Genomic DNA, 19,293 nt, shown 5'->3' with positions numbered 1-19,293 from the left:
TGGGTTTGGATTTCAAACAAAAAGTAAGGTTTTGAATTAGGGTTTCAAACCATGTTTACAGTTTCAATGTATGGTTTAGGCATTCAAATTAGGTTCTGAAGCAAAAGGTTAGGGTTTCAGTTAGGCTTTCAAATTCAGGTTTTAAAACTGAATCAAGATTTCAAAGTAGGGTTTTAAAGCTGGGTATTCAACCCTGGATTAGGGTTTCAAGCAAAGATGAAGCCTTATTATTAGTAGGGTTTCAAGCATGGATTAACGTTTCAAACTTTGGAAACTTTAGGATTTGAAAGTAGAGTTGTAGTTTAAAATTAAGGTTTCAAGCCAGTGTTATGGTTTCAAATTAGGTTTTCAAAGAGAGGTTATACAGTAAATTCAAATGAGTATTTCAAGCAAGGAAGACGGGGTGAGCGTTTCTTATGTTAGAATTTGAAACCTTAGGTTGGGTGTTCAGAAAAGGTTATATGGTTTCAAATATTGGATGAAGGTTGGTCGATATACAGTATCAATCAACCCTTACCCAATCCCTGACTGTGGTCATTGGTGCTCTGGGTTCTATAGTTGTCCGGGGTCTATGGTCTTCAGTCTTTGGGCTGTTCTCCACTCCAGTTTGTCTCTCTGTGCCTGTAAAGCCCCTGCCCGCAGCATTGTGTGCAGCCAGTCAGGAATGAGCCCACTCAGCGAGGCCTAAAGCCCAAGCTGCAGTCAGCCCACACTCACCCTCACCATAAACTGTCCACTCAGCTCGCACACATTTATGTGTGTGTGTGTGTGCGTGTGTATTGCATCATTGTAAAGTCATTTTGAAAGATTGTTAGAGCTGCTTAAAGAAGAAAAAGAACAGCGATGAAATCATACAGTGTGCCCTGATAGTATTCTGTTATTATTCCAAAATGGGATTAAAAGTTTTCCCTTCCCTCAATATTCCATAAATATTGTACTAATGACAGCAAAACACACACATATGCATAAGTATTTTTGTATGTGTGACAGTGGGTGGTTTGGCCTATTATTCCTTGCTGCACCTCTTAAGCACCATCACATTGAATCTGTTCTGAAGCGGATTCAAGTTTTAACTTTAGATGCTGTGTTCTTTCTTCATGTCCTTTTGTTTTTTCCTATATAATACAGTGAACATTAAAAAAAACAGGCACACATGACATGACAATAATCCTTTCTCTTTTTTTATACTCTTCTATTTGCAGGATGAGGAGAACGGCAACGGGAAGGGTGAGCTCTCTTTTTTTCTCTCTTAAACAATTAATAAAAATCATACAGATTTATATAAAATTATCTTTAAAATTGATACTTGATACAATTATTATTTGTATTATTATTTTGGTTAATGTAAGTCCTAAGGTGGTAAAACAGTCCTCTAAATCCTGATACTAATACTGATGAATTGACATCATGCGACATTACTTTCACTTTGTAGCCTCACTTCGCCCTCTACAGCAAACATTGCAGAAGTGCACCTAAAAAAGTAAATGAATGATAAAAATGCACAGGTATATATGTTTATTTCCTGGGTTTTGTATTATTATTATTATTTATTTATTGTTGTACAGGTTACCAGAAAGGACGACTGGAGCCGATGGACACCATCTTTGTGAAGAATGTGCGGGAGAAAGGTCCTGCTCACCAAGCGGGCCTGTGTACCGGTAAGGGAGAAGAATATTCAATCTTTCAGCAAGAATATATTCTTAAAACAAGAATATAAGGGACACTTTTTAGGTACACCACAAATATTAGGAATGTCTTAAGCTCTAAATATTAGGAGTACCTCTAGCCCAAATATTGGGAACATGTGGCCAATATATTGGGTACGCTTGCAGCCAAAAATGCGGTATCCCTGACATATTAGGTACCCCTGTGGGCAAAATATTATTAACACCAACTAAAACTAAAAGTTCAAATACAAATGCATTTTACTTTATAGTTAGAGCAAACTGAACTGTAATTAACACATGTCAAATCAAATGTCTGCTTTTACTTAGGAAAGCAATGATCAACGTGCCTATTTTCAGAAACTGAATCATTGATTAATCGAAAAAATCATCAGCAGTTTTATTGATATGTAAAATAATCATTAGTTGCAGTCTTAACTGGATTTAAAAAAAAGTCAATGTAGCATAATGCAGAATTTGAGTCATCGAGTTACAGCGTTTAGACTTTACGACGCCCGTGCCTTGTTCGTGGCACTCTCTTTTTCATTAATTTTCCAAAGCAATCACGCCATTTTTAAGTTATTTATAGTTGTGTTGTTGTGACCTCCAACAACGGGCATCCATCGAGCAGTTTCGGCTCGACATCAGGCGAGTCACATTTCCGTGTTTAAGTTTCCGTTAGCTCCGCTTTGCCATCCGTCTGCAATGAATGTCCGTGCGGAAACACGAAATATTGGTCCCAGCATCTTGCAGGTGGCGCAAATATGTTTTTAAAAATTATTGTACAAAGTATTTGGATGTAAATATTGACTTTAAAGGTAAATCCGACTTGCGTCAAAATTTGTGTTACATTACCAGTGCAGGAACGGAACTCGTCTGTAGCTCGAGGACTCCCTGTATAATGTATTGATTCTAGACTCTTTTAAGGACCTTTAGAGGGAACCTATGTGCCTTAGTCGTATATTCATACTACACTTTGAGAACCAGTGAAGTAGTTAAAAAAACAGAACAAAACTGGATAACGTTACATAACTTGAGGAAGATCATTTTCAACGTTGGCTGGAGCAATACATTTCCCAAAAGTTTTATTTTTCTATACTATACAAACAAAGTAGCTATGGTGTCTCCTAAAAAATACTGTATAGCAATTAGGAATATGGAATCATGTACGTGCGTCCTTTATCCGTCAGGTGATCGTCTGGTGAAGGTGAATGGCGAGAGCGTGCTGGGAAAGACTTACTCGCAGGTGATCGCCCTCATCCAGAACAGGTGAGATCTCCTGTCACGCCGTGTTTAGAGCCACTGAACCGTGCTGACCGCCTTAAACACGCGGATGACACGTCTGGTAATCACTGATGAAAGAAATGACCCCCGAGCGCTGTGATTGACACGGACAGAGAGCAAGATGTGCAATTAGGCCTGCCGCACTACATCTTGTCAGCGTTTACATGCAAATCACTCTATGTAATAACCTGTATGAAATATTAATATCTTATACTTTTTCACCAGTGAGAGCGTGCTAGAGCTCTCCATTATGCCAAAGGATGAAGATGTGCTTCAGTTGGTAAGTGTGAGTATGTTTTTAAACTTTTTAACCCATCCCAAATGACATTAAAAACAAACAAACAAAAAAAAACCACTAACTTGACTAGCTAATGAGATCCAATCTGAGAATTGTATCAAAATAGTCCACCTTTGCAAAGATGCAGCTCGCCAATCACCATCCTGAATTTCAGGAACATTGCCGTTAACCAATTAAAAGTTGACAACTCTTTGCGTTTCAAACCTTCTTCTTCATCGTCCGCTTCGACTGCATTCCTGGCATGACATCACTCCTCCTGCGCCTCCCTGTGCACTCCCACTGGGTGGAGTGACACTCACACACACAGAAAGAGAGAGGGAGTGTAGAAGGAGAGCAGAAAAGATCAAGGAAACTAGCAGTGAAATTATAACAAGAATAGAGAAGATTGGATATATCCAACACAAAGAAGCTTTTCCTGAAGACTACAACTGCGTGTTTGTATTGATGACAAGTTTGAGTTTATTTTGGTGAACCAGGAATGATTTCTTTTTTTAAAAAGGATCTATTGCGGAAAATGTAAGTCGTGACTTCAGTGAACATAGATTATGTTTTTGTGTCGTTGCTTCCTCACTAGCATGTTTGTGTTGCTCAGAGCCCTGGAGACCTCTCTGATCCCGTTGCCATTTTGAGTACAGCAGCAGCGCGTACGCAGTCTTTAATAGTGTTGTTGTCAAACTTGTTCACGGCATGTAAAAACAGCACCTGTGCAAAAGCCACCTCACCTACCTTGCATCTTCTTCCAGGCGTACTCCCAAGATGCCTACCTGACAGGCAACGAGCCGTTCTCAGGGGGAGCTGAGAACCTCCCGCCCCCGCCGCCCCTCTGCTACCCCCGCGCCAAAAACATGTCACCCGCGGGTGCTCCACCGCCAGCCCCCATGGGCCAGAACCAGCTGGATAATTGGAGTCGCTGGCCCGGTTCCCCAAGTCCCTCCTCGCCCCTTGACAATCGCTCAAACGTTTGCAGCCCCGCCGGTTGGCAAGACGGGCGCTCAGTGGAGCTGGGTGGCGTGGGTCACAGCAGTCCGGCCCACCGCACGGAGGAGATCCAGTATGGCATGACCGGGCAGCAGCCTCAGGGACAAACCAGGGGGCGCTCCTACTCGTCGTCATCCTCGTCAGGGGGACTTTTATCCAGCCCGTTGCAAGTCCACTACCCCAATCACCACCATGGCGCCAACTCCACGCAGGCCCAGCCGCGCAAGTCTAGCAGCTCGGCCTGGACCAGCCCGCCGCTGCCTCACCCCGGTCATGTCCGAAGCGAGCGTTGCCAGCAGGCGCTCTCGGAGTGGTACCACAGCCAAGTGCCAGAACGCTCTGGACGTAGCATGCAGACGCGCCAACGGAGCTACTCCCAGGACCGCCTCAGTGAGTCCAGAAGGCATCTGCAGCGGGCAGGCGGCTGGCCGCACAGCGCCTCCCAGGATACTCTGCTGTTAGCACAGCAGTCAGGACCGGGGCCACACGGAGAGCCCTACTGGTGTGGGGAGTGGGGCCCAGATAGGGACCATCCCCCTTCCAATTACACTAGGACTCGCTCGGAAAACCTGCTGGTGCAGTTCGATAGCCAAGGACGTTCGTTAGAGATGTTGGATCGAGCCGCAGCTGGACAGGCCTCGTCTCGGTGCGAGAGGTGGCACCAGCCTCCCAAGCCGCCCCCCAGGACCGATGTCCACCAGAGGCACGGTGGTCCATACCCTGCCACGCAAGCCCCCCAGATGCCCAGACCCTCGCAGCCGCACTCCAAACCTCCCGCGCAGACCCATTCCCCACCCCAACTTCAGCAGGCGCCCCTCAAGAGCAGGCGGCTTCCTCCAGGCCAAAGCATGGACGACCAGCCAGTGGGCTACCGCAGCTACAGCCCCTCGTTCTACCGTAAAACAGGCCGCATCATGCAGCAGGCCCACTCGTTCAGGGACCCCTCATATTCTGGCCCCCACTTGAACTGGAACACTACCCCGAAAACCAGTCCGCCAGAGGGTGCGCCGGCCGTTTCATCCGTCACCCCGCTGGCTTCCACCCCGCCCGAATCCCAGGAGAGAGCGTACAGGCCCACCAATCACGAGCGGGGGTCGTCGCCAGCACCTGCGCCGACCCAGGAGGTGGTGATGCGGCAGAAGCCTCCCAGCGGACGGAGGAATGCCCACGGCATGCGGCACCCCCACTACGCGCTGCCTATGGACGGCCTGGAGCCTTCCTTGTTCTCGCCGGAAGCCCCGGACTCGGCGGCCACCTCAAGCTCTTCGGGAGACATGGTGCCATTTAAGGCCAATGGCAACCTTGTCTCCCTGGAGGACGATTCGCTGGCGTCCATCCCCTTCATTGGTAAGCTTGTGGGTCTCATCTCACAGTTTTTTTTTATTTGTGCTTTCCTTCTTAAACCCCTCAGATCTCAAATTTTGGCTTTGCGGCTCATTTGGTCACTTATTTGGTTATCGGTATGACTCAAAGAAATGTCAAGAAAGAGAGGAAAAGTAGAAGTCCATTTCTTTTCCAGGACCAAAATGTTACAGGTATGTCTTCTAGATAGGGTACAAAAACTGAGCCTTTCAAGGGACCACCCCAGTGAAAAAACCTTGTACACTTTGTACCTTGTTGACTTTAAAATGTCACCACCAGGCAGATCCATGATTGTAATTTATTGAGTACACATTGAGTAGTAAATACAGGGCTTTTCCTTGGATGAAAGGAATGACAGCAATGAAATCAGACTGATTCCTGAGGTTGTTTGGCCGACTATATTTCAGGGGAAGGAGGGGGTGGCAAATTTCTCCCAGGCACGTCCAGACTTGTGGCACATTCGCAGAAGACTTTCTGGCTCTTGCGGGGTTTAGACTCGTTGGTGTCACCTGACATGGGACACCTGGTTAAAAACTATTGGAATCGGCTCAGCTTATTTGCAAACCAACTCGGGATGAGCCCTTCCTGATCTGTAGAAAGTCATTTGGATTTTGAAAAGTCGACTGGGAGGCATTGCGCCGACACACTTGAGTGCGTTCTTGCTTACATAAACGCACAAAGCTAAAACACAGCAGGCTCCGGCACGTTTAACTCCGCCATAAACTGAAACGATTCCCCATTGACACGCATTTGTGATCCGCGTCTCTTTTGTGAACGGCGAGACGGAGGCGGGCCGCATCCTTCCCTCAGAGAGCATATCTCACATTCATGAGTTTTATTCTTCTTGTGGTACTGTGAGACGATCACAGGAGGCACGTCAACAGATGCGAGCGTTCCTCTCCGCACTTAACATCGTCTCTCAACGCATCGACACTGCAAATTAGCGGTGGGGTTGTGCGGCGCGGAACGCAGTTCCCGTCTTCAATTCAGCTATTGTCTTGCTCTGCAGGATAGAGTTGGTTGTAATAGGGGGTTCTGCTTTTTTACTGGCCCCCTGCACCGGCAAGTTGCGCTTGTTCCACCAAAATGTAAAATCTAGTATGCAGGTGGTCCTCGGTTTACGACGAAGCGACGTAACTCTGATTTGAAGTCAGAACTTGCCCTCATCCGTCACTATTGTGCGCTTATGCAGCAGTTAAAATCCTAATTACTGTAAATTTGTCTAAAAACACTTTCCAGGTTGTAATAAAACACTCCAATGAAAAACAGTGCTGACAGAGCTCGAGCACATATTTTTATGCAGTTGTGCTAACTAGTTTATTGTTTACCATTGATAGCCTTGAAATCACATGTCGGGACTGTCGTAAACGGAGAACCTCCTGTAGTTCTATACAGGACACATTTTAAGGTGTTAAAATGGAAGTCAACATTAAACAATTCTTGACAATAATATGTTATATGTGACCTCACTTATCTAAACATGACATTATTATTAATATTACTTTTGAGGAATATGAGTTATGCAGCAAAATCCACGGGGCGGCCATTTTGCCACTTGCTGTCGACTAAAGATGGCATCACAGTTGCTCCAATCACAGCTCACCTGTTTTCTGAAGCTGAACTGTGATTGGTTGTTTGTTACCTCAGACCTGAGCAACTGTGATGTCATCTTTAGTCGACAGCAAGTGGACAAATGCCCTCCTGAGATGGATAAAAACAGGTGGATTTTGCTTTTCAATTCATATTCCACAAAGAATCAACTAACTAATCAGAATACTGTGTTTAGAGACTAGTGCGGGTGAATAGTAAATATATATATATGTTATAGTAAATGGAATTCTCTCATAAACTGAAGACCTGTTTTAGTTCAGCACCGTTTTTTTTACGTAAAAGGTACCAAAATAATGAGCACCTTTTTGTTACAGTAACCCACCACAGTGGTATGGTCACGCTGCAAAATTGTCGGTCTGTTGATTGTTTAACCACGTCACCTGCTAAAATTGAAGCTCCTCAAGCTGAGATAATATATGAGGGTTGCGTCAGGAAACAGATCCAGCATAAAAAGGAGACGAAACAGATGGCGTAAACCAGAACTGCACCGCCTGGTGTAAATGTGGCTTGCATACGGGAAACACAGGGGTCTTTTTTCCGAGACCGTGGAGGGTAAAGACGTAGGATTTCCCAAACAAGCCAGTCCAAACGAGTAATTTCTGTCGGTGTTTCACATCGTCTCTTTGGACTTCTTCAAACCGCAAAGCTTTTATTGTTTTTACAAAGCCAGCACAATGTCAACAGGCAGAACTTGTTCACTGGCTCATGCCGTTTTGGCATTGATGACACAATTATTGCCAAAGGGCTACATGCCATCCAGATCTCAATCCTGCCCTGGGAAAATTCTTAAGTTCTGCACTCCCAATGTCCCAAATCCAGCGTCACCTGTCTTTGCTTGGATACAACGTGGATTTTGCAAGTCTGTGTTCTTCCCTCCGAGATCCTCGCAAGGGCCGCCCGCTTAATGACGGCCTTCCTTAAAGCCGCAGCTTGGCTATTTCTGGCCCACCCTGTAAACACAGCCAGATTCCTCATTCCCAGATTGGGAATGTTTTCTGCCTCGTGCCGCACTCCACCGACGTGGACAGTCTCGGTCTGCAGAGATGTGCTGCCCTCTCTTGTTTCCACATCGAGCAGACTGGACTGTCCTTGTCATGCAAATGTTTGGCTGATGTATTATTATTATTTTTTATGTATTTTAGTCCCCCTTTTCACAATTAAGAGGTTTTCTTTTTGTCCTATTGTATGGCCCTGATAGCTAAGGTCAATGGATAACATGATGTGCAAACCATTCCAGCCTGGGGAGCCACAAGTTTCAGCAAAGCTGGTCAAATATCGTCTTCAGTAAGCAGCGTGAAAGGGGCTGTAGCTTGTCGAGAAGGTCCTGCACAAAACGTCATTCTTTAACCTGTTATGGCAACAAAGAATGTCTGACTTGAGTTCATTGCACCCTCTACTGGTTGCTGATGAGTAGTGCTAAATCTCTTTTGTTTACATTTGTCCATGCCATACTGCCTTCATGGCAAATTGCTACATTACGAAAGCAAGAGTAAAGCCGTGATTTTGTAAGAATTTTTGATTTTTGCCACAACATGTTGAGGCAACAAACTAGCTGGGTCTTATTTAGTTGGAGTCTATACTAGACAGTGTTTCGCACACCATGTTAATACTTGGGCAGGCCACCCAAGTAAATTGGCCACCACCCAAGACGTTTTCCACAAAATGTATTAAAACTATGCTTAAAAATAAGGGAAAAAAAACGTGTCGCGACAGGATATACCGCGTGTAACGTTAGTTCGCTGTCACTCACTTGTGGATCGTGAGGCTCGAGGAGACGTAGTAACAGGACTGAGGCCCAACTCCCGTCCAACCCCCCTCCCATCAGCACCGCCGAAGTCCACCCATCCAAGTAGATTTCAAATCTGTGGGAAACACTGCTAGATATTCCCAATTGGGATGTATCCAATTTGCACATTTATACATCAACTTTCAGGTAGATCTCACCAAGTGTCCATTGATTCAGCCGCTGCGGTTTTGCACATTCAGATCATTAGACCATCCTGAGTGCAAAACCATGGCTAATTTATGCTCACACTGAAGCATGTTTGCATGTAGCATTCAGTGACACAGCAAGGAAACCGTAAACTGTAAACTCTTCCTCTTGACGGCAAAAAAGCAAAACAAAACCCCTTTCCTCTTAATTCCTCTTGATCATTAGCTCCTCTCCCTCCTAACACCTAACCCATCTTCCTCCTCCTTTCTTTCCGGCGCTCCATCTTTTCCCGACCTTCCCACAGATGAGCCCACCAGCCCGAGCGCTGACTTGCGCGCCCGCCACGTGCCGGCGTCCTCGGTGGTCTCCAGTGGCATGAGTTCGGCGCCCGCCACGGTCGCCAGCCCCGCTTCCCCCACCTTCACCTTCCCCGCCACTAGGCTCTTCTCACATGACTGCAGTGAGTGTGCCCCCCCCCTTCCCCATCCCCTCAACAACCCCCACCATCCATTCTGCCAGTGCTGCATGCCTTGCTTCTGAAACGCTGCAAGTTTCCTTCACGCAACAGAAGCTTGCGTGACTTTTAAGGAACCTCTGCTGAGCTCGGTTACCAAACGTTATCATCAGCGTAACAGCTCAAATCAAATCAAGTGATTTTTCTCCATTGAGTCCTTTGCAAGGTTTTAGTAGCATTTGCACAATTTTCATTTTTCATGTGTGACTAAACCAAGAAGATACTAATTCCTGAGAGAAATTAAGCTTTTCAAAATCTAAAGGGAGAAGCATTGACTTGTCAATAAGAAAGAGGAACGTTCCAGGAATTAGTCAGTGCCTTGTAAGAGTAAACCGCACTTAATGACACTCCTGACAGTTACAGGATGTCCCATTGTCTTCCAAGAACCTTTCAAAGTCAAACAGTTTATCAATAACATGTAAGATGTATAACTGACAATTAAATAACGAATTTTCAGTATTATTTTATTTTGATTTACACAATCAGAGAGCTATTCATTTGACAATTACATATATTTTCTAGGAATTAATCGGTGTCTTCTTAGAACTTACCATGCTTGATTTAAATGACACTGTCATAGAGGTATTATTTTTAAAATGTGAATGAAAGATTTTAAAGGAATGAGTTTCTTCTATAAGAATGTGTCATAATGCCACACTGTCAGAGAAGTATTAAGTTAATTACAATAAAAATAAGGATTTTTCATAAAGTCAGTATTTTGTGAGTAAACGGCAAATAAGTGTGGCTAATTCTTTTACAAGATACTGTCTAATTCCTGAAAAATCCTTTCTTCCTTGCAAAAATATTTGGGGCTCAATGTTGGACAGAAAAGTACTTGATTCGTCTTTTTTTTTCCCCCCCTCTGCAGATCTAATTTTTGCATGCTGCATGTTTGCAACTTAATTCTGACTGCAGTTGTTTTGCGTATGCAAAGAAGCATTTTAGATGCACGTGTATTTTGCAAGGTTCAAATGTCAGCGCATATGTAAACAAGTGAGACACGGAGACGGACACCTGAGCTCATCGCCAGCCCATCTTCCCGCTTCCTCGCTCACTCACCCTCCCCATCGCCACCCAATCCGACACCGACGGTGATTGGCATTACATCACCATTCATTCTTTTCTTTTCCCCCCATCCATCTATCCTCCCTTTTTTCTTTCTTTCTTTCCTCTTCCATCTCCACTGGTTCATGCCGTCGCTGAGCAGGCGCTATTAAATCAGGTCGCCGTTCCTCCTATCTTCTAGCCATCACCGCCGAGCGCTCAAAGTCCTGCGACGAGGGACTCAATGCCTTCCGGGACGAAGGACGTATCTTCTCGTGAGTTCGCGCACGCGCACACAGACAGACGGCTCATTGGTCGAAAGTGATGTCATTCAACAGGCTTTGTTTTCCAACAGGAGGCTGCCAAAGAGAGTCAAGAGCTTCTTCACTGATGGGGTAATGTATATCATGTTGAATGAATAATGCTTACCACACCAAAGTCGGAAAAACCTCACACTTATCAATGAAAACGCTACAATGCTCGAGTTTGCCGTGAAAATGAGAAAGTGTCACGAAACGATTTGAGTGCCACTGCATTTTGCAACCAAAACACTAGATTAAGATATGAAAATAACTAGTACTAGGTTGCTTTGTCCTGAAGTTTTTTTTTTTTTTATCATTTTGCCATGAAAACAGTATAGTATGTCATAAAATGCTAGATTTTTCAATAAATATAACATTAATTTAAAAAACTAAATTCTTATTATGCCATGTGAAAACCTCATATGTTGTCATAAAGCACTAGATTCCACATTTAAGTCTACAGTACATATTTGAACACAAAACACTACATTTTGCCATGAAAACAAATATTTTCTCCCTAAAATGCATTATCTGGCCACCAAACCATTACCGTAGATTTGCCCTTTTGCATGTTTTGACACAAAAACCTCAGATTATGCCTTGAAAATATTTTGTCACATAGATATGCTATATAAAATAAAAATTGCATATTTTGCTTACAAAATGTTTCTGCCGCAAAAATGAGAATTAGCACTACATATTAAAACTACATATTTCCCAATACAACACAAAAAATAGTACTATTTTTTTTATGAATCTGACAAAACAACACTGCATGAAAAATACATGTTACATGTACACTAGTTTGTCTTGAAAAATACGCATTTCTCCACAAAGCATATTATTTGCCACAAAAAACAGATCGTCTTTACTCTACATATTTTGACAGAAAAACACACGATTATGCCATGAGAACATGTTGTCACCAACTCTATATCTTGTGATTAAAATTAAAAATGACACGTCCCCGACCCCCCAAAAAAGTTTTTTAATTCTGAAACAAAATTTTGCCATGAAAACTTAATTTCACCACACAACACGAGAGTGGGCCATGAGGATATTTTGTCAAAATACGTTATAAAATACATATATAATCTAAGGCAGGGGGCTGCAACCTGCGGCTCTGGAACCATAGATTATTGTATATTATATATTAGCGTGACAGCGGATGGCTACGTTTAAGGGAGCACAGGTTGTGTTTGAGCAATAAACATAAATACCTGCATTAAATTAGTAAAACATTTATTAAATGTTTGCATATCACATTTAGAATATTTGTTCATGGCAAAGTATTGGGGTCATTTTTTTCCATTTTAAATTATGCAAGTCGTAGTGACCCTCTTGCCAATCAAAACGGGTCACCATGGTTACCTGTGGGTTGTTGTTTTGACGCGTGGTTCAATGACGAAGACTCACTCCAGTTTCGACTTCACAATGCTGATTTATTTTAATTGCAGTTTGTTTCAATTATGTTTCCACTTGGACAGAGAACGTGAGTCCAAAATGACTAGGCACAACACGATCACCCCCACCACGCCACCTACCACAGTCTAAAACACCTGAGACTCATCATCCCACTGATTAAGTAGTCTAAGGCCAGGGCAAATGGGCACCACTGCTCCCCCAAGTGGTGGGAGGTTTAACAAGTTAACAGAAATGGCTCTTACACAAGTAATTAACTGATTAGAAAAAGAGGAAGATGAGCGTGTGCAGTGGATCAAAAAATGTTGAAGATGTCCTCATAACATTCATTGTCAAAAGAATTAACACATAAATGGTGCTCTTTAAATTTCAAAAATGTTGATTAAAAAAAATAAAAAAAACATTAAGCGATTAATCAGAATTCAAATATGTGATTAATCTGATTTTAAAAAAATGTAGCGTTTTACAGCTTTGCATATTTATTTTTATTTTTAAGGTAAAATATTCTTAATAATAAATATTATTAATTAATATTCTTAATAAATTAATTATTACATAAAAAAAAGAATAATTAAATATTCAAAAAAATGTTAGTCCACATTTTTAAGAGAGATGAATGCTAGATGAAAAAAAGTGACCATAAAATCTCCAAAAAGAAACAGGAAAAGCAGAAAATGACCATAAAATGCCTGCAAAATTGCCAAAAAGTTATATAATTGAGTTAAAAAGGCAGAAAAGAAAAGAAACCCTAAAATGTCCAAAAACAGAAAAAATCCCCAAAATGACCATCAAATATCCACAAAAATGTCAGAAAATTGATGGATTGAAAACATTTTTCCAAAAAGTAATGATACATCCATAAAATTGCCAAAAATGTGACAGAAAGGTAGAAAAGTCTAAAAATGTATATAAAAAAAAAAAGTATGAAAAATTACACAAAACAAATCCAACAACAAGAGATAGAAAATGAATCTCAAAGTATTGGATACAGCATACTTTTCTGTTATGGTGCGACTGTAATTAGCTCTTAGGCCAGTGGTGGGCAAACTCGGTCCTCAAAAGCCGGCATCCTGCAGGTTTTGGAGGTTTCCCTGCTGCAACGCAGCTGATTCCAATCAACAGGGTCATTGCCAAGCTTATGCAGAGCTTGCTGATGAGCTGATCATATATCAGCTGTGTTGAAGAAGAGAAACATCCAAAACCTGCAGGACTCCGGCCCTTGAGGACCGAGTGTGCTCACCCCTGTCTTAGGCCCTCTGTACATTAAACTAACACTAGCTCTATCTTTCGTCACACAATGTTCAAATGTTTTGCGGCTTTGGTTATTTATTTTGCCTAAAATGGCTCTTTTGACAGGAAAGATTGCTGACCCCAGTTTGCCATGAACGCTTCATTTTAGTAGGAGAGAGAGAGAGAGAGAGAATTTTCTGCATTACATTCAACTTTTAGCCGTGCTCTAGCGCCCTCTGCTGCGCAATCCGCAATATGACACCGGTCCCCATGTCTTTTTCAGTCTCTGGACAGCCTGGGCAAGGCAGAGGAGGTGCGCTCCAAGCGTCACTCCACCTCTGAGTTGGGCAACATCACCTTCAGCGACGTGCGGCGGGAAGGTTGGCTGCACTTCAAGCAGATCCTCACAGAAAAGGGCAAGGTGAGCTGTGCCACATTTGGTTATGCTGAATCCTTTTTTCAAAATGGATGCAGTTATTTATTTATTTTTATTTATCTGTGTATGTTTTTTATTTCCCCACCTTGAAATTCTACATACACTTTCTGGATGACAAATACCTAAATCCTCACAATGACTCTCTTTCTCTCTCTCTCTCTCTCTCTCTCTCTCTCTGGCCATCTCTCTTTCTCTCTCTGTCTATCGCTCTCTCTGGCTATCACTCTCTTTCTCTTTCTCTCTCTTACTATCTCTCGCTGACTATCTCTCTCTCTATGACTCTCTCATACTCTCTCTGGCCATCTCTCTTTCTCTCTCTGTCTATCACTCTCTCCCTCTCTCTGACTCTCTGTCTATCGCTCTCTCTGACTATCACTCTCTCTCTCTTTCTCTTTCTCTCTCTTACTATCTCTCGCTGACTATCTCTCTCTCTATGACTCTCTCATACTCTCTCTGGCCATCTCTCTTTCTCTCTCTGTCTATCACTCTCTCCCTCTCTCTGACTCTCTGTCTATCGCTCTCTCTGACTATCACTCTCTCTCTCTTTCTCTCTCTTACTATCTCTCGCTGACTATCTCTCTCTCTATGACTCTCTCATACTCTCTCTGGCCATCTGTCTTTCTCTCTGTCTATTGCTTTCTGTCTGTCTGTCTCTCTCTCTCTGAATAAATCTCTCTCACTCTCTAACTTTCTGTCTCTCTGTCTGTCTGTGTGTCTGTCTTTCTGTCTACCACTCTCTCTGTCTGACCATCTCTCTCTCACTTTCTCTCTCTCTCTCTCTCTCTCTCTGACTATCACACTCGCTCTCTTTCTCTCTTACTATCTTTCTCTATGACTCTCTCTCTCTCTCTCTCTCTCTCTCTGTTTATCACTCTCTCTCTCTGACTATTACTCTCTCTCTCTCACTCTGACTCTCTCTCTCTCTCACTCTTTCTCTCTCTTACTATCTCTCTCTCTCTTTCTCTCTCTCTCTGACTATCTCAAATTCTCTCTCTTTCTGTGTGGCAGAAGGTGGGCAGCGGCATGCGTCCGTGGAAGCGCGTGTTCTCGGTGCTGCGCTCGCAGTCGCTCTTCCTGTACAAGGACAAGCGCGAGGCGGTGCTGCGCGGCGCCACGCTGGGCGGCAGCGCCGAGGACGAGCAGCCGATCAGCATCCGCGGCTGCCTGGTGGACATCGCCTACAGCGAGACCAAGCGCAAGCACGCGCTCAGGCTCACCACGCAGGACTTCTGCGAGTACCTGCTGCAGGCCGAGGACCGAGACCACATGCTGGACTGGATCCAGGTCATCAGGGAGAACAGCACGACGGACAGCGAGGTGGGAGCTGCGTGCTGACATCTAAATTGAAACTTCAGTATCTTTGTCAAAAGCTGTCATTTATATAGTTTAAAATGTAGGATTTTGTGGTAAAATATGACATTTTAAAGGAAACATTTTTACAGCAATTGCTATAATTTTATAACCTTGCTCTCGCAAGATGTATTCTCACGGTATTTGTGAGTTTACAAACTCCCAAGAATCCATCTTGTACCGCTCCCATTGATTTCCACCGGTTCGGACCAATCACAGAGCGACATTGTATTTGGGGGAGGGATATGCAGCAGTGACGAAAACCAGAAGCGCCAAAGCCGTGGGAAGAAACAAACCAAACATGGCGACACCGGTGGACGAATGCATGGACGCTGCAATTACTTCTGTTCTCGCTGTATCCGCATATCAACATTGCAAAACCGACAAAATCAACTCAACGCCATGATATCAGCTAGTCACAACAGTCGCATGTCGGTGACGACATTTTCATCTTTTGCCGCGTTTGGTCGAAACAAAAGTTAGGGAGACGTGCACATGATTCTGTCCAATCAGCTCGAAGTGTTGTACAGCATGCCCCGCCTTTCCCGAGCAAATGAACGCGGAGCAGTCCCAGACTGATATTGTGGAGAACTCCCTCGAGTGAATCACAAATCAATCTAAGCTAATAATTTTATGGCCACACAGCAAATCTCGTGGAGTAAATTTTACTTTAGAAAGACTAGAATTGATCCCAGCCTAAACTAGAGTAAACTATTTCAATAAATACATACATACATACATACATAAATTAGACTGGCTACTCAGCCCGCTGAGCCATGCTGGTCCTATTGTGTGACCATTTTTGGACACACCAGCAATGTTATCCAACAGTAGGCATAGCACAGCTCAAGTGATAGTGAGAGTGGCCGTCTCTCATGCATGAAGGTTGTGGGATTGTTCCTGAACCCTTGAGTGTTTTTTTCCCGTTATTTATAATATTTTACGCCTATCCGAGTGTAAAGTTTACTCTGTTTAGACTGGGACTGAATATTAATAGTCTTTTTCAGAGTAAAATTTACTCGCAATTTACTGTGCAATATGTCATATTATAGTTTTTTTTATTTTTATGTAATTGTAATGTAAAAATCTAGTATTTTGTGAAGAAGGTCTTTTATGGCAAGATCTGTTTTGTTTTAGTTTTTTTTTCCTTTTTTCTTTACAGAAACAACAAAACAAACAGCATAACCAAAACAAACAGATACAAAGAAAACATCAAATTCAAACAAAGTCAAGTCTTTCTTGACAAATAAAAATAGTCCATTTCATTTACATTTCATTAAAGATATTCATTTTATATCTTAATCCAGCTGAACCTCTATCCATAACATATATATTATATACAATATCAATCAATTCATTTAATGTTGGTATACTGTATCTCTCTTCAACCATTTTTTAGTCAAAGCCTTCTTATACGCTCACAAAAAAATTCTCAAAAACCCCCCACTCGAGTTGTCCTAAAGCCTAAAGCCAGTCATCACGCAGCAGAAAGTCCGTTCTTGCGCTATTACACTTCTTTTTTTTTTTATACACGCACACACATGCTACACAACATGGTCTCCAGGTGGGACGCGAACCCGCGCCGCTAGCACCGAGGGCAAGCGATGCCTCGCCGCCCAGAGCCCATTTTCACTCCTTTAAACAACGCCCAGGAAGTATCGCAACTGGTCCTGCATGTTTGTTGACTCGGAAATCACGTTTAATCTCGAGAGGTTTTTGCGAGATTTCCCATCACATTCATGAATGAACTCGGCTCGTGTGTGGTGTGTTGATGGTGCAGTGTGTGGCTACACGCCACACACGGTACGTTCAAAACTGTTACTGCCGTGATTTTTTTCTCTTCACGTGCGTTGTGTCTCAGAGTTTGGAAGTCAGCCGACAATTTTAAAATCTTGCCGTGTGAGCCAGGCTTTTAAGTCATTAGATATAGTTTTAAAGTCAAATTGAATTTTGCACTTAAATACCTTCTCCAATTGGAAATCTGGTATTTTGTGGCCCAAATTTGTAATTCTATTGTCAAAATCTAGTATTTTGTTGGCAAAATGTATTGTCTTAATGGCAAAATTTAGAATTTTGAGGCAAACTGTCTTTTTTGTGTGCGATTTTTTGGGGATGAAATCTAGTGATTTAGTGTGAGCAACACAAGTAGTTTTCAATGAAGTGTTTGTTTGTGTTGCAGGAGCTGGGCTTTTCAGGGCAGGCGCTGATCAATAAGAAGCTGAATGACTACAGGAAGCAGAGGTGAGCCACCCCAGCGGAATGGTTGCGCTTCACCATTGTTGACTGAACTCCGCCTGAGCATGCCTCTGTCGCCCCCTGCAGCCCAACAGGCGGTAAACCCGACTCTTCCCCCAGGATGTCACGCATGAAGCCTCCCTTCCTGCTTGCCAAAACTGAGAACGCTTTGGGGGCGCCGCGCTCGCCCAAACCAGACGGCAAAGGTCTGTATCATTCATACATATCTTAAATATTGTTTTGTTTTGCATAAATGAGGTCTTTTTGTGGATAATTATTTAGTAATATGGTCAAATGTATAGTTTTATTGCCATATGCTGCAATTTGTGGAAAAAAATATTTGTCTTTTTGGCAACTTACTGCATTTTCCTGTTAAATGATCTGGGATTTATGGCAGCAGTGATCATTTTGTCGACCCCCAAATTTTTGTCATTTTTTTACAGACAAAAATGAAAAGAAAACTAAAATAGAAGCCATTCATTGAGACGATGACGACAACTAAATTGGCTGACAAAATTTCGTCGATGACTAATATGAAAACAACACGGTGACGAAGGAAAGAAACACGGGTGGCAGAAAGGAACCACTCAGAAACTGTTGACCGCACTTTATTTAATGTTCAAACATGTTTGCATTCATTCATATTTTTAAGACATTATTGTCAGTTCAACATTGAAACAAAGTTTAATCAAGACACCATTGTGTTAATTTTGTCTTGCATGTTAGAAACAGTTGTAATAATTTTCGGTTTAAAAGTTAAAATGTTTGCTGGAGCAATTTTGTCGACTAAAATTGTATTCAAACTTAAATACAATCGGATGACTAAATTATGACCAAAAAAAAAATGTTGTCAAAAGACTACAGCTAACACTACATAAAAAAATCGAGTCCAAATTAACACTGATTTATGGCATAGTCAGAAACATTTTTGTTCTGAAACGTTGCGTTCTCATCCTCAGACGAGAGCAGCCCTCCCAAGTCTCCGTGGGGGATCAACATCATGAAGAAGACCAAGAAAGCGGGACCTAAAGCCTTTGGCGTGAGGTTGGAGGACTGCCAGCCGGGTGTCGACAACAAGGTCAGCACTGCGCATCCCGACTCCCCCTGCCAAGAAACGCTGGCGTCTCACTCCGTGTTGAATGATCCTCATCCCATGCAGTTCATCCCGCTGATCGTGGAGATCTGCTGTGGCCTGGTGGAGGACATGGGCCTGGAGTACACGGGCATCTACCGCGTGCCCGGTAACAATGCTATGGTGTCGCTGCTACAGGAGCAACTCAACAAGGGTGTCGACATCAACCCGGCAGAGGAGGTCAGGAAGCAGTATGCCTTGAAATGTCGGGTTTTGTGGCAAAATATGCTGCTAGACACATACCCATGCTATTGATAGGATTTCCTTTTGAAAAATGGTTTATTTTGGTGGCATAATGTATGTGGTTGAATATTGTGTTAGATATTTGTTTGTTTAAAAATCAATTCTTATAATGCATGAGCCGAATCATTGACTCCCTTTTGTTTCCTTTACTGTGGACAGAAGTGGCAGGACCTCAATGTTGTCAGCAGCTTACTGAAATCGTTCTTCCGGAAGCTTCCGGAGCCTCTCTTCACCAACGGTGAGTCTTGTCACGCA

The 19,293-nt window shown here is 43.0% G+C and overlaps 1 protein-coding gene and 1 long non-coding RNA gene across 17 annotated transcripts in view; one reads left to right on the top strand and one right to left on the bottom strand.

The window, feature by feature from the left end:
* Window positions 1–19,293, top strand: part of arhgap23a (Rho GTPase activating protein 23a) — a 72,647-nt gene that overhangs the window by 42,940 nt on the left and 10,414 nt on the right. For 6 of the 16 annotated variants that reach the window (XR_013291070.1, XM_077556680.1, XM_077556678.1 and 3 more), the window contains exons 3-17: window positions 1,203–1,227; window positions 1,566–1,658; window positions 2,855–2,933; window positions 3,174–3,234; window positions 3,990–5,571; window positions 9,435–9,590; window positions 10,852–10,963; window positions 11,044–11,083; window positions 13,926–14,063; window positions 15,087–15,395; window positions 17,608–17,669; window positions 17,751–17,869; window positions 18,623–18,741; window positions 18,823–18,975; window positions 19,198–19,276. Coding sequence is in view for 15 of the 16 variants with exons in the window: in XM_077556680.1 (XP_077412806.1) it covers window positions 1,203–1,227; window positions 1,566–1,658; window positions 2,855–2,933; window positions 3,174–3,234; window positions 3,990–5,571; window positions 9,435–9,590; window positions 10,852–10,963; window positions 11,044–11,083; window positions 13,926–14,063; window positions 15,087–15,395; window positions 17,608–17,669; window positions 17,751–17,869; window positions 18,623–18,741; window positions 18,823–18,975; window positions 19,198–19,276 (3,127 nt within the window). In the remaining variant the exon portion in view is untranslated. Of the gene's footprint in view, window positions 1–1,202; window positions 1,228–1,565; window positions 1,659–2,854; window positions 2,934–3,173; window positions 3,235–3,557; window positions 3,763–3,989; window positions 5,572–9,434; window positions 9,591–10,851; window positions 10,964–11,043; window positions 11,084–13,925; window positions 14,064–15,086; window positions 15,396–17,607; window positions 17,670–17,750; window positions 17,870–18,622; window positions 18,742–18,822; window positions 18,976–19,197; window positions 19,277–19,293 lie in introns of those variants that run through there. The other 10 variants (XM_077556670.1, XM_077556676.1, XM_077556677.1 and 7 more) reach the window with 8 other exon arrangements.
* LOC144043259 (uncharacterized) lies at window positions 7,437–12,525 on the bottom strand. The gene is made up of 3 exons (XR_013291071.1): window positions 12,362–12,525; window positions 8,948–9,071; window positions 7,437–8,545 (listed from the first exon to the last, which is right to left on the bottom strand). It is a non-coding gene; the product is annotated as an uncharacterized LOC144043259 (long non-coding RNA).

Source organism: Vanacampus margaritifer, chromosome 2 (genome assembly GCF_051991255.1).
Source record: "Vanacampus margaritifer isolate UIUO_Vmar chromosome 2, RoL_Vmar_1.0, whole genome shotgun sequence".
In the NCBI taxonomy this organism is placed as follows: domain Eukaryota; kingdom Metazoa; phylum Chordata; class Actinopteri; order Syngnathiformes; family Syngnathidae; genus Vanacampus; species Vanacampus margaritifer.
This window is presented reverse-complemented; position numbering and strand designations above follow the sequence as displayed.